Source organism: Pipistrellus hanaki (genome assembly GCF_964339955.1).
Source record: "Pipistrellus hanaki genome assembly, chromosome: 3".
In the NCBI taxonomy this organism is placed as follows: domain Eukaryota; kingdom Metazoa; phylum Chordata; class Mammalia; order Chiroptera; family Vespertilionidae; genus Pipistrellus; species Pipistrellus hanaki.
In genome coordinates this window covers 27,463,518-27,478,436 of record NC_140505.1, presented here as the reverse complement: position 1 = coordinate 27,478,436, position 14,919 = coordinate 27,463,518, and the positions used below count along the sequence as shown (strand labels likewise).

Sequence of the window (14,919 nt, the reverse complement as noted above, 5' to 3'; positions counted from 1 at the left end):
GGGTGGGTATGTATGGGGGGACAATGGTAAAATATGTACACAGATAATAATTTAATAAAAAAATAAAATTAAAAATTTTTTTAAAAATAGCATAATAGTATCAAAACAAAAGCATGATTTGGGTGTATAGACAGAAAAGTTCTAAATCAAGATTGTGGTGGTGATTACATGATTGTACACATTTGCTAAAACTCATAGACTTGTACGGTTAAAATTAGTAACATTTATTGTTATGTAAATTACACCTCCAGAAAGACAGAGTGCACACCTAACTACCATGTGTCATGTTCAGGATACAACAGAGAAAAAGATAAAGCTTTTCCATTGGAGCTAACTTTCTACACACCTGGAAGCATGTGGCTGAAGCGGTAAAATGGGCGGCTTTCTGTCTCCGTTACTTTCTATAATGCCCCTTGCATTATAGAAAAGAAACGATAAAAACAACTCAAGATGCATTAAGACGCATCTCGACACCACAATCCACCTTCCAGGAAAACTGCAGCGGACCCAGCGAGAGTGCAAGAAGCCAAACCCCGGCCACAGCGAAAGGGAACTAACGTCCGGCGGCGGCGCAGAGGCAGCCCGGACCCCGGAAGTTCCCGCGGCGACTTTGGTTCCGGCGGCGGCGCGGGCGGGCAGAAGCCCGGAAGTTCGCCCATGGCTGTGGCTCCTGGCTGGCTTGCAGCCCAGGCCTGCCGGCGAGGTAAGATCGGTACGGAATGGCCCGGCCGGCGGGGGTGGGGGCTGCGGTCGCCGGCGCAGCCGTTGTCGCGCTGCTCTCGGCCGCGCTCGCGCTCTACGGGTCGCCGCTCGACGCAGGTACCCGGCCGCGGCCGCTGGTCCAGGCGGGGGAGGGGGCGCTGGAGGAGCTGGGGCCGGGGGAGCCGAGTGATGCGCGCGGCCTGTGTGCGTTGCGGGCGTCCCGGGGCCGGGGCCCCAAGCCCCGCGGGCCCGAGCTTTCAGGACGGAAGTGGCGAGAGTCACTGTTAGGGAGTTTGGCCCTTTATTGTTGGGCATGGCCGGTCCGAATGGTTTGAGGAGAATGAAGGGGTTCCTTAGCTAACGCGCCTCACTCATACCGGCAGCAGAGGGGCTTTCTGGGCACCAATTTATTGAGACTTTTTTTAAAAAAAAATGTATTTTATTGATTTTTCACAGAGAGGAAGGGAGAGGGATAGATAGCTAGAAACATCCATGAGAGAAAAACATCGATCAGCTGCCTCCTGCACACCCCCCACTGGGGATGTGCCCACAACCAAGGTACATGCCCTTGACGGAATGGAACCTGGGACCCTTCAGTCCGCAGGCTGACGCTCTATCCACTGAGCCAAACCGGTTTTGGCTGGAAATTTTTTAAAAATGTATTTAATTTAAATTTTTTTTTTTTTTTTTTTACAGAGAGGAGGGGAGAGGGATAGAGAGTTAGAAACATTGATGAGAGAGAAACATTGATGAGCTGCCTCCTGCACACCTCATACTGGGGATGTGCCACAACCAAGCTGCATACCTTTGACCGGAATCGAACCTGGGACCTTTCACTCCGCAGACTGATGCTCTATCCACTGAGTCAAACCGGTTTCGGCCTTATTGAAACTTTTTATTGGTAGCTGTTTGTCTTAAATGCACATACTATGATTTAGTTAGTACGATTTCCTTTGAATGTGAGGTTTCATTATTAGACTGACTTGCTGAACTTTACTAATCGCAGGTGGTGGTGTCCTTTCTATCCATCCTCGCTTTAAGGCCATCTCCGTTAACTTGAGCACTGTTGTCATGTGCTCGAGTTGTGGTCTTTGTACAGACATCGGTCTCACAGAAAGCTGTGAGTGGCAAGTTGCAAGTGGCAAAGCTGTGTTTGTTAGAATTCTCTATTCACTTTTGAGTGGACTTGAGTTACCTCGCTGTGTAAATAAAATAAGGTTTTTTATTTTCTTCCCTGCCCTACCGCCTGTGTTTGTAGCACATAGTGTCTCCTTCTACCTCTCCAGGTGCAATTCTAGAAAACAGCCCAGGCTTAAGAAATCTGTGTGATTCTCCAGACTTCCTCAGCCACACTTCTCCAAAACAAATAAAATGCAGGCCGGTTTTACCTGTTCTCCCAGACTCAGAATTGTTATGAAAACAAAGTTACATAATAGGATAAATTTTTTTTAAAATATATTTTATTGATTTTTTACAGAGAGGAAGGGAGAGAAATAGAGAGCTAGAAACGTGGATGAGAGAGAAACACCCACCAGCTGCCTCTTGCACACCCCCTACTGGGGATGTGCCCGCAACCAACGTACATGCCCCTGACCGGAATCGAACCTGGGACCTTTCAGTCCGCAGACCGACGCTCTACCACTGAGCCAAACCGGTTTCGGCACATAATAGGATAAATTTTAAGTCACCTCTTGTCCAGGCCTTTTTGTCCTTCAAGACTATAGGCCCACTGCATGAAAATTCATGCAAGGGTAGGCCATCCTTACCCCGGCTGCTGGCACCCAGGACCCAGGCTTCCCTCCTCGCGCTGCCCGCAGGCACCTGGGACCCAGGCTGGCTTCCCTCCAGCCCCCTTCATCAGGCAGGACATCTGGAAGACTTCTGGCCTAATTAGCATATTACCCTTTTATTATTATAGACTAGAGGCCTGGTGCACGAGGTGGGTCTCTAGGCTTATCCTGCTGGGATAGGGCCGAAACTGGCTCTCTGACGTTCTCTGAGGAGATTGCAAGAGGGCTGTTCTTGGGTGATGCATCCCAGAATTGGGCTTCCTCCTCTCTGGTTCTGGGTGCATCACCAAAGAACCGTAGCTGCCAAGTCACCAAAGCTCGGCAGCTCCTGCTTTGAGTATATACCCCTGGTGGTCAGTGCCCGTCATAGCTACCGGTCAGAGCATCTGCCCCCTGGTGGTCATTGCATGTCATAGCTACGAGTCGTATGGTCAGGTAGGCTTTTATATATATATATATATATATATATATATATATATATATATATATATATATATATATATATATATATATATGACCTATAGAATTTTCATGCACTCAGGGGGTCCTTCAGCCTGGCCTGTGCCCTCTTGTAACCTGGGACTCCTTGGGGGATGTCAACCTGCCAGGTTAGGCCTGCTCCCCAGGGGATCAGGCCTAAACTGTCAGTCAGACATCCTTAGCACTGCTGAGGAGGTGGGAGAGGCTCCCATCACTGCCGTTGCACTCGCAGCCTTCAGCCCTGCTTGTGGCTGAGTGGTGCTCCCTCTGTGGGAACGCACTGACCACCAAGGGGCAGCTCTGCATTGAGCGTCTGCTCCCTGGTGATCAGTGCATGTCATAGTGACTGGCTGTTCCACCGTTAGGGTCAGTTTGCATATTACCCTTTTATTATATAGGATATTTCTGTGGATAATTCCAAATGGAGAATGTCAATAAGCCAGCTGAAACAGATTCACTGTGAAGTTTAGGGGAAATTTAACTGGCCTTTTCTTTGCTCCTTTCACTAACAGGAGTTCATCTCAGGTGAGTGGGACAGAACGCTGGAGCAGAGTGTGTATTTTACATTTATACAGTTTCAGTTAAAAATTGAAAATACTACACTTCTCAACAGTGATTTTTTTTTCCCCTCTCTCCCAAATGGTTTCAGAAGGCATTTGAGGAGCAATTGACTCGTCTTTTGATTGATGGGGTGAATATTTGGTTAAAGGAAAATTATTTATTTTGCCTTAAAATGGCAACATTTTGGTAAAATGGTGTCTTCTGCCCCAGCTTATCCATTACTAACAGAGGCATCTTCACAGGACTGTCTCTCTGGGCCTCAGTTTCATTTGTAAAAGAAGGATAAACTTACTGCTAATGAGGAGAGAGAATCAAGATGTCTTTACTTCCTCAGACATTTATTGAATTTCTTATTCTGTGCCAGACTCTCTTTGAGGCAATTGAGGGTTGGGGTCCAACATGGAAACATGTAGACCTTCCCTTTAAGCCACAGGTGGGAAGATGCTGTACCACATTCGGCGCAGGCAGAAGGTGTTGGGGTGGTCTTAGGGAGATTTTGTGGGGGTTAAGCGTTGAGTGTAAAGTGATGGTATCTAATAAATCCAAAACATAGGGACCAGAACAACCCTTGAGTGACTGGTAAGTTTAGATTCTGTCTTTAAAATTTCTAGCCTTTGTTGTTGTTTTTAAGCAGTTGTGCTTATTGTTCTGGGGAATTTGAGGGAGTGACATTCTCTAGAATTCTTGTATTAACCAGTTATATTTATTATTTTTTTAATATATCTTATTGATTTTTTTTTTACAGAGAGGAAGGGAGGGGGATAGAGAGAAACATCAATCAGCTGCCTCCTGTACACTCCCAACTGGGGATGTGCCTACAACCAAGGTAACATGCCCTTGTCCGGAATCGAACCTGGGACCTTTCAGTCCCCAGGCCGAAACTCTATCCACTGAGCCAAACCGGTCAGGGCCAGTCATATTTATTTTTAAGCTACATATGTTCAAGTTTGAAACCTGCATGGCAAACATTTTCCTGACCGCATAAACTGCTCATATGCAGTCAGAGATGCCGTCATTAAATCTGATTATAACAGCTCTGGGTTCTTTCATGCAGCTCATCAGGGAGCGCCAGGAAAGAGCATTTCACAGTAACTGCAGAAAGCTGATGATGGTGGGGGTGGAGTGAGAGTAGACTTACTCCCTTAGCTCAGCGTCTCTGCCAACAGGTCTGAGTCAGGATGGGAAGAACTACTATGGACACCGCATCGGAGCAGAATGTAGCATATGAGGAGAGCCATTGGGAGCAAGGATCAGCCAGTTGTATTGATCCTTGCCTGAGCCTAGTTTACAGTGATTGTTTTGAGTTTTAATCCTGTGTTGATTTAAAGGTGTTTGGGCTGAAGGTAATTAATGTTCTCTTTGCATCTTGGGGTCTAAACAGCTGACGAGGCATTTACATCTACTCATTAAAGGAAGTTACTTGAATAATTTTGTTGAATAAAAAGTAAAACTCTAAGAGTGTTATTAAAGGTGAAGCTGTTTGACCACGTGGAGCTGAGCCTGCTTCTGATCTTCACTTGAACTTGTGATCTGTGTCTAGTTTTTCTCAGCTGCTGAAATAATTGAAAGGATAAAAATATTGAATGCCTTGTTTTCAGGAAAGGCCAATTAAAATTAGCTATTTAGAGTCAATTCAAAATGCCTGTGAACCCAGTGTAAGATTTGTTCTATATTTAGAATGCCATTTCTAGATTACTTAATTGGTATCTAATTCAGTGTTGGAAAGATGGCTGGGAAATTAAATGGGGAAATATTGTAATATGAGTCTCAGTGAAAGGTAACATGGGAGACTGCTTTTCCAATTTGAGAGAAGAGATGAATTAACTTAACCTACAGTTGAAATGAAATATGTGTAGTTTATTAATTGATAATGTATTTTTAAAAAACTTCCTGAGATTAAGTAGACTTCCAAAATGTCTGATACATTTAAAAAATAAACGACATTTACAACATGTGTTAGTGTTGTAATTTCTGAACATCATTTGCTTACAGAAATAAAATAATGGGACCAGTGGGTAAAAATCTGTAACATTCATGTTGAGTCAACTTGGGGAAGTATTTTGGTTAATGTACGATTTTGTTTAACTCTCTGATCTTTATATATACCAATAGATATTTACCATTCTAAGGAATTTTATTTTCCTGTTTTTCAGTTTTAAAAAGAGCATTCTCGCTGCATAAAGCACATTCGATAAAGGATATGGAAAATACTTTTCAATTGGTGAAAAATATTATACCTCCTCTAACTTCCAAGAAGCACAAAGGGCAAGCTGGAAGAATAGGCATAGTTGGAGGCTGCCAAGAGTAAGTGACTTGGAAAATGTTAGTGTTTAAACAGTTAACCTTTATTATCTGGCTGTCTACCTGCCTATCAGCTGTCCAGTCAACTGTCTATCTGTCTAGTTGAACCCCCAATAATTATTTCCAAATGTAGTCTGATATGATATTTGGTATTTTTCAGTGATGAACTTTAAGGTTGGATAGGAGAAAACGCTAAGGGGCCCTGATTGAGCTGTTCATTGGTGTGTGTTAGTGTAAAGATTTTGCCTGTGGTTGGGAGATTGGGACTATTTTTTCTTATACTTTTCTCTATTGATCAGACTTATACCATAAGCATGTATTACTTTTGTAATGAGGATAAAAACACTCAGCATGCTTGGTTTACTTAGTTAATTTAAAGATATTCCTGGAAGTTATTTATTAAATTAGACAGATCCTAGCTTTTTTTTAAGGCCTATTCTCTCTTCTAATTTTATATATTCTGCTGCTAGGTTGTTTGACACATAAAGATTTATAATTTGTCCATGCTTGCAAATGATACCTACTGCCTTGTTTAGTATTTCTGTTTCTGTTTACATTCTGTGTGCTCTTTACCTAACCCTGTATTTTTAATGGTTTGGCTATACTTATTTTAAATAATATATAACTAGATTTTGTTTTCTTACCTAATATGATTGACTGACAGTGACTACTCTCTTGTTTTTAATCCTCACCTGAGAAAATGTTTTCCATTGATTTTTGTTTGTTTGTTTGTTTATTGGTTTCAGAGAGGAAGGGAGAGGGAAAAGAAGTCTACTTAGTCTCCTGCACACCCCTTAGAGGGGATCAAGCCCACAACCTAGGCATGTGCCCTTGACTGTCATAGAACTTGGGACCTTTCAGTTCACAGGCTTACACTCTATCTACTGAGCCAAACCAGCTAGGGCTCCATTGATTTTTAGAGAGAGTGGAATGGAGGGGGAGAAACAGAGAGAAACATTGATGTGAGAAAGACACATCGATTGGTTGCCTCCTGCATACACCCCAACCAGGGTGAGGATTGAGCCTGCAACCCAGGTACATATCTTTGACCGGTGCCCTTGACTGGAACAAAAAACATGACCCTTCAGTCTGAGGACCAGCTCTCTATCCATTGAACCAAACGGGCTAGGGCTAGACTGATTATGAGTGGGTAAGTGAATATATGGTATTCATTGTAAAGATGTGCCATAATTTATTTCACCAAGTCCCTGTTGATAGGCAGTTGGTTAATATCCTTTTTTTTAGTTAACAATCTGTCTGTAGACATCCCTTTATATATTTCCTTGTGTGCCCATCCTATATAATAAAAGCCTGGGTGAAGTCACTTGTGATGTCATCACAATATGGCCATCACAAGATGGCCACCAAAAGTTGGCCTGCACAAGATGGCAAGAGGGGAGGGCAGTTGGGATTGAACAGGCCGATGGGAGGGCAATTGAGGGTAATCAAGCCAACAGGGGAGGGCAGTTGGGGGCCATCAGGCCAGCAGGGGAGGGCAGTTGGGGGCAACCAGGCCAGCAAGGGAGAGCAGTTGAGGGTGATCGGGCTGGCAGGGGAGGGCAGTTGGGGGCCATCAGGTCAGCAGGGGAGGGCAGTTGGGGGTGAGATCAAGCCAGCAGGGCAGAGCAGTTGGGGGCGATTGGGCCAGCAGGGGAGGGCATTTGGGGGTGATCAGGATGGCAGGGGAGCAGTTAGGTGTCAATCAGTCTGGCAGGCAGAAGCGGTTATAGGCAGGCAGGCAGGCAGGCAGGCAGGCGAGTGGTTAAGAGCCAGCAGTCCCAGATTGTGAGAGGGATATCTGACATCCCCCAAGGGGGGGTCCCAGATTGGAGAGGGTGCAGGCCGGGCTGAGGGACACCCCCCACACACACATGAATTTCGTGCACCGGGCCTCTAGTCTGGTTAAATCAAGAGAACAATTCCTAGAAGAATTTTTACTGGAGCAGAGTACATAGACATTTTAATGTCGATAAATATTGAAAATTGTTCTCCCAAAATGGCACTAGTGTGTGCTGCCATCAACAAGCACTGTTTGCCCTAACCAGTTTGGCTCAGTGGGATAGAGCATTGGCTGGTGGACTGAAGGGTCCCGGGTTCTATTCTGGTCAAGGGCACATTCCTGGGTTGCAGGCTCAATCCCCAGTAGGAGTCTCTCATCATTGATGTTTCTATCTCTCCCTCTCCTTTCCTCTCCAAAACAATAAAAATATATTTTAAAAAATAAAAACAAAAAAACAAGCACCTGTTCCCCTCACACCCTATGGGTATAGGCAGCCTTTGCTCTCAAGTAGGAAAGCTATATTGTTGGTTCAGTGTATTGCTTTTGGTAGTGAGAATTGCACTTGGGTTTTGGTGTAAACGAGTGTGAGCGAGTGTGTTTGTGTGTGTGTGGCATGCCCTGTCCTTTGGTGTTTCTGGTACATCAGCCCTACTCTGCAGGAGAGTGTCATGGATATAGAGTGCACTCTGCATTTCCCCAAGGTGTTTTTCCTGGGATAGCAAAATTTTTCACTGCTTGGAATTGACATAAAAGTTACAGTCACCATCTGATGCTAAGTTCAAGGGTTTTTCTTTCTGTGCTTGAAGTGACCTTAAAAGTAGAGTTACAGTACAAGCATTCCAGAGCAGTAAGGATGGGAGCCAGAGGGAGGTGTGAGAGTCTCTTCTTGTTTGGGCTGGGTGCCCCGTGTGGCCCTCCATCAAGATGACCATTGCCTGTGCTTACTGTTGCTCCCAGAAACTGTTCCTGCTCCCTGGGTACTGTCCAGTGTGAGGTACTCTGGCCTATGACCACCTCAGGCACACTCTGTCCTGGCAGATGCCTTCAGTAAACTCTCACTGTCTTAAGTCTTTAGTTTTGGGGATGCTTTTTCCCTCCTAATTAATATTCCTACCCATCTTCCTTGCTAACAAAGCTCCAGTTTTGTTCAAAGGCTGTTACAATTTCTTCTACTTGCAGCTGTGTGCATTTCTGATAAATCAAGTACTTTTTATATCTATGTTTTTTTTTTTAAAATATATTTTATTGATTTTTTTTTTACTGAGAGGAAGTGAGAGGGATAGGACCTAGAAACATCGACCAGCTGCCTCCTGCATACCCCCTACGAGGGATGTGCCTGCAACCAATGTACATACCCTTGATTGGAATCAAACCTGGGACCTTTCAGTCCGTAGACTGACGCTCTATCCACTGAGCCAAACCGGTTTTGGCTATATATCTATGTTTATATTAATCTAGAAAGAAGTGTCATAATAATATTATGTCATCTCAGCCAGTGTACATCTAATGTATTCTTTAATAGATTTCAAAAATTTCCCCACAGTTGTTATTTGTTATATAAAGTTAATTCCTAGATGCTTTATGGTTTTTGCTGATGTTATAGATGCTATCGTATTTCCTAATCTATTACTCCTAGTATAGAAAAATGCTATTTTTATACCCCTGCCCCCCTTATTTTTAGGTTGATAGAAATCTGGCAACCTTGCTGAACTATTTTATATTAAAGATTTATTCTTTAACAACTTTATTGAGTTCTACTTGATGTATAATTGCATAAGTTTGACATTTGTATGAACCCCTAAAACCATCACCTTAAGCCTTCAGTTTGCACACAAATTACAGGGAGATGGTAGTCACAGGAAGCCAGAATCTGCCCCTCCTGACATAGTACAAAGGTCTCAGGTGAAAGCTGACTTTTCTGGTTCTGATCCATGTTTATTGAACATTTACTGAGCACCTGCTAGGAGGTTCGGCCCTGTGCTAGGTGCTTGACTTCTGTATGGTTTTTGTTGATAAACCTGGTGTGCCTGCCTCATTCTCAAGTTTTAGACTGTAAATATCTTCTTTTTAGGTACACTGGAGCCCCATATTTTGCAGCAGTCTCAGCTCTCAAAGTGGTATGTTTACTTATATCTTCTTTATTAGGAAGAGTTGGATTACTTAAATATGATTAAAGCAAATGTTTTCCAATAAAAATCTAGATAACATCTTCAGGTAATTACGGGTAAGAGAAACATCTTTAAATGTACTCTGATCTCTTGTGCAATGATAAAATAACTTCAAACTCATTTTTTTAATCAAGTTTTATTAGAATTGTACTTCACCAGAATAATCTTGGGCTGCCTTTCAATTCTAGCATAAGACATTTTGGACTTTGGCGGCTGCTCATGCCTTTGATCAAGTCCTAACCATCCAGTCAGCACAGTTACTGTGAGTTGTGCTCAGCTCCATGGCTGCATTGCTTCCTGTGGGCCTCATAGTTCAGTGAGGCAGCTTGAGCTGGTCTGGGTTGACTTGTCTCTTGGGCAGCTGTGAAAGTCTGCCTTTATTTCCGGCCTTTTCTTAGGTTACACCGTCTCAGCCTCCTCCCTGTAGTTTAACTGCTACAGTAGGTGTGTGTGTGTGTGTGTGTGTGTGTGTGTGTGTGTGTGTGGTTTTTTTTTACGGATAGGGCTATGTAATTTTTGATGATGAAAATGTTGAATGGCTGTTGCTGAAGCCACTTTGGGTATGTTTTGAGTGATTCCCACACGAAGTTATCCTCTTGTGCTCGTTTCTCAGGGAGCAGATTTATCCCACGTGTTCTGTACCCGGGAGGCCGCACCTGTGATCAAGTCGTACAGCCCGGAGCTGATTGTTCATCCGGTCCTGTGAGTGGGGCTGCACATGGGTGCTTTACTTGCAACTCTCCTTGGTCATGTGGTGTCCTTACAGACTCTCTAAGAGTCTCAGTTAAATGGCTTCCGTAATGAGAGTTGGTGGGGTAAAGTGTTTCAGAAGAAAGGAGGAAACTATAATGAGCCTATTGTCTGTGGTCAGAAGAAGACAGTCATGTGGGACCACATGGGATAAGGTCTGAAGGGTGATGTGCCCAGAGCTGGCCTGTCAGAAATGGCTGGAGGTTCCTTAGGCCCAGGAGAGTCTGTGGGCCTGCCTGTGGACAGTGCCCATATGACAGGAATGAGGGGCCCATCAGTCGGTAACAAAACTGTTCATCATTCAGCAGATCTTTCGTGCAGGCCCTGTCCTGGGTTCCACAGGGACAGCATTGCACCGAGAGACAAAAACGCCTACTCCCATGCCCCAGAACGCCCTTCGATGATGAAAATGTTCTCCTGTGGTGCTGTCCAGCATTGTGGCTGCTGACCATATGGCTTCTGAGCACTTAAAATGTAGCCAGTAGCACTTAGGCACCGAGTTTTTACTTTAATTTTAATTAAATTCAAAAGCCATGTGTGGTTAGTATCTACTATATTGGACAACACAGCTCTGGAGACGGACAAACGAGATCAGAGTGTGTCAGAGGGTGATAAGCACCGTGGGGAGATGGGAGCAGGGAACGGGACGCAGTGCGGCTGTGCGTGTGGTGCCTGTGCTCTGTGTGCAGTGTGTAACAGGTGGTCATGGGTACAGCAAGGGGCATTCAAGTAAAGGCTTGGAGATAATAAGGGAGCAAGTTCTACAGACATGGGGAATGGGGGGAGGCCCTTCCATACACAGGAAGAGCTGCTGCAAGAGCTCAAGCTGCAGCTGTGCTGGGGAGCACTCGGGTACTCGGTGGCCAGAGGTTCAGAACCAAGCTTAGCAGATTATGGGGGTCATTGTAAGACTTTTGGCTTTTGTATAAATGAGAAGGAGGCTGCTGGAGCATTTGAGCAGGGGAGGGACGGGATGGTTTATGTTTTAAAAGGCTTATCTGGCTGCTGTATTGAGTACAAGCTTTAGGAGCCCAGGGTGGAAGCAGGATTCCCACTAGGAAGCTCTTGTGAGGTTCCTGGTGATGGGTACATGACGGGGTAAAAACTGGACAATGGGTCAGGTTCTGGGTACATTTGGAAAGTACAGCACCAGGATCTGCTAAGAGGTGGGACATGGGCCAAAACCGGTTTAGCTCAATGGATAGAGGACTGAAGGGACCCAGGTTGGGGACTGAAGGGACCTGGGTTCGATTCTGGTCAAGGGCATGTACCTTGGTTGCAGGCATATCCCCAGTAGTGTGTGTGTAAGAGGCAGCTGATCAATGACTCTCTCTCATTGATGTTTCTAGCTCTCTATCTCTCTCCCTTCCTCTCTGTACAAAATCAATAAAATATATATTTAAAAAAAAAAAAAAAAAAAAAGGTGGGACATGGGATACAAGGAAAAGAAGACAGTCATGAATGTCACCCAGGGTTTGGGCTGAGCGAGCTCTCATTTAATGTGGTTGGGAATCGGGGGGAGCAGGTTTGGGTGGGGGAGGTGGTCAGGAGTTGGGTTTTGGACATGTTTTTATTTGCTTGTTAGATAGCCAAACAGGTGTAGCTGGTAAGCACAGGATAGGGGTGGGGCAGTCAGGGAAGGTGTAAATGTAGTTGTTGATGGTGTTTAAAGCCAAGAAACAAAGGTGAGCCACACAAGAGTGCATGTAGGTAGGGAGGACCCATTTGGGAACACCTGTTTGGGAGCAGATGGGTGAGGAGCGGGAAGAGGCCAGCTTGTGAAAAAACCAACAACAAAATTCTGTGCAGCTGTCAGGTCTTGTTCTAAAGGAGGGCCCTCTTAATGTTGTAAAGGAATCAGTCACACAAGCCTTTTAGATAACTTCCCCAGTGTCTGATATAGGGGATAGTCTGTAAGTGTAAAGTCTACACTGTTAACTGTACTCCTGTGTGATGGAAACAGACTGGTCAAGATAAATTTGAAATTAGCCATAATGTCTTATTCTGGGGTGTGTAAATTTTTATTGCATAAGACTTTAAAAAAAAAAAAAAAAGGGAGAAAAAAGGTGTTATGTTTATAGCTATACTGGAGGCCCGGTGCATGAAAATTCATGCACTGGGGGGTGGGTCTCTCAGCCCGGCCAGCCCCCTCTCACAGTCTGGGAGCCCTCACAGCTGGGAGGCAACCTGATGATCAGGGAAGAGCAATGCCCCCATCACACACCTCTGCTGCTGCCACTGCCGGCAGTGCAAGCCTCGGCCAGCCCTGGTTACCTGAGCCTTGGGCGGCCCTGGGCGGCTGGGCAGCCACCATCTGAGGCTTACCTGTGCCTCGGCCCAGCCTTGGGGGGGCTAGAGGGCTGAGGGGACTGGGGGACTCTGGAGGCAGGCACACAGAGTGGCCGTGCTACGCACCCTATTGCCTCAGCGGGTCTGAGGCTACTGGGCACAACCATCCTGTGGCTGTGGGTGCCACCATCTTTGAGGGTGTGACAGTCAATTAGCATATTCCCTCTTTATTAGATAGGATACACTGTATTATTGACTCTATTTCTTATGGGAAGGAAGTTCTGTTTTGGCTCAGCTTTGATGAGACCCAAGTCCTCTGCTTACCTTTGCAGATTTTATAAAACTATATGGACTACTTGAATAAATTACTAAGGACCCTCACTGGGCCTTGGAAGGGGCTCAGCAAGTGAGAGGTTCTGAATGCTTGAGTTTCATTACAGTTGAATGCCTCTACTTCTCTCATGTCATTCACTTGCTGGTACTCTGTTCAGCCAGACTGGTCTTTGTTATTTACCATAATGAGTACTTACCTTATTCCCTGCTAATGCCACTCCCTCCTTTACCTTGTCTGCTTATTCCCAGAGGGTATGGCCTTCCCTTCAAGCCTTTCAAGTGGAGGTGGCTTTTCCTTTGACCTCTCATGTACCACTGGGTCTGGAAGTGAGATGTGCATCCTCCTTGTTCCTCATTGCTCCTCGCAGACCATTGCCCTGCTCTCATTCCTGAAACCTCCAGCTCCTTTGAACTCACACCGTCAGACTCTGCTACCCACTACTCATGGCAGCTATGTCAAACCCCTGGGTCATTGCTTGAATACTTAATGTCTGGCCCAGTGTCTCTCTCCACTATTGCTCTCATAAATTAACTATTTCTAATGTGTGTAACTGTTTTATTGTGCCATAGCTTACTATAAAACTCACTCATTTTAGTTGTATAATGATCTTCGATGTATTTACCAAAGTGTTATTGTCACCACAATCTAATTTTAGAACACTTCCATTACCAGCAAGAAAACCCCTGTCCATTTCCACCCCTAGCTTGAGGCAACCTTATCTCTCTGTCCCTATATATTTGCCTTTTCTGAACAATTCATATGAATGGAATCATGCAATATGTGGTCTTTTGTGTCTGCCTTTTGTCACTTGGCATAATGTTTTTGAGCTTCATCTTAGTATATATCCATATTCCATTCCTTTTTTGTTTGTTTGTTTTTTAAATAAACTTATAACTCCTCTACCCATTGCACCTATCCTCACTCTCCACTTTCCCCTCTTCTAGTAACCACAGATCTGTTCTCTGTTTTTATGAGCTTGTTGTGTTTTTTTTTTTAAACTTTAACTTACATATAAATATAAGAACCATTGTGTGTGATATCTGTCTTTCTCTGTCTGACTTATTTCACTTAGCATAATGCCCTGATGGCATTTAAATATTGGAAGCTAGACGTCTATGTAGGGGTGTTAAAAGATGAACCAGTCTCTGGGAGAAGACAAGGAGACCTAAGTGCAGGGTGGGGTCCTGGAACAGGAAAAGGACATTGGGGTGGGGACAGGGAAAAATCTGTGGTTTCAGATGAAATCTTAAGTAAACTGTTCTGCCCTTCTTTTCCTTATTTAGTGATAGCCCTGATGCGGTTCATGAAGTGGAAAAGTGGTTGCCTCGACTGCATGCCCTGGTTGTAGGACCTGGCTTAGGCAGAGAAGATGCTCTTCTCAAAAACGTCGAGGTAAAATATAGAATTACTAAACAAACTTCTGATAGAATGGATGCTAAGATCCTGGGAAGTCAGGACAGAAGCATTTTTCTTAAATTTCTGTTGTTTAGTGGTCTGTGTGCCTTGTGATAGATTAATTAAGAAGGATAAAATTTGGTTTGAAAGATAGAGGAGGAACTAGGCATAAAGATGGTAATGAACTTAAAAATAAAAACCAGACTAAAGGAAACTTTTTTATTCTTGGGGCACTGGCTTTTTCCTACTGTAGCAGGTGGAAATCACCTTGGAATCGTTCAGATGTTCTGCCTCAGGTGTGTCACCCTAATGTTTATGTGGTTTACACTTGAGGTGTTGGGAAGTCCCAGCATCCAGACTGAGCCGTGT

General features: G+C 44.4%; 1 protein-coding gene across 8 annotated transcripts in view; it reads left to right on the top strand.

The window, feature by feature from the left end:
- Positions 1-548: 548 nt before the first annotated feature.
- Positions 549-14,919, top strand: part of NAXD (NAD(P)HX dehydratase) — a 151,116-nt gene continuing 136,745 nt past the window's right edge. For 4 of the 8 annotated variants that reach the window (XR_014794693.1, XM_084879881.1, XM_084879880.1 and 1 more), the window contains exons 1-5: positions 666-819; positions 5,687-5,837; positions 9,686-9,731; positions 10,396-10,484; positions 14,439-14,547. Coding sequence is in view for 6 of the 8 variants with exons in the window: in XM_084879881.1 (XP_084736007.1) it covers positions 720-819; positions 5,687-5,837; positions 9,686-9,731; positions 10,396-10,484; positions 14,439-14,547 (495 nt within the window). In the remaining 2 variants the exon portion in view is untranslated. Of the gene's footprint in view, positions 820-5,686; positions 5,838-9,685; positions 9,732-10,395; positions 10,485-14,438; positions 14,548-14,919 lie in introns of all 8 variants that reach the window. The other 4 variants (XR_014794692.1, XM_084879883.1, XM_084879882.1 and 1 more) reach the window with 2 other exon arrangements.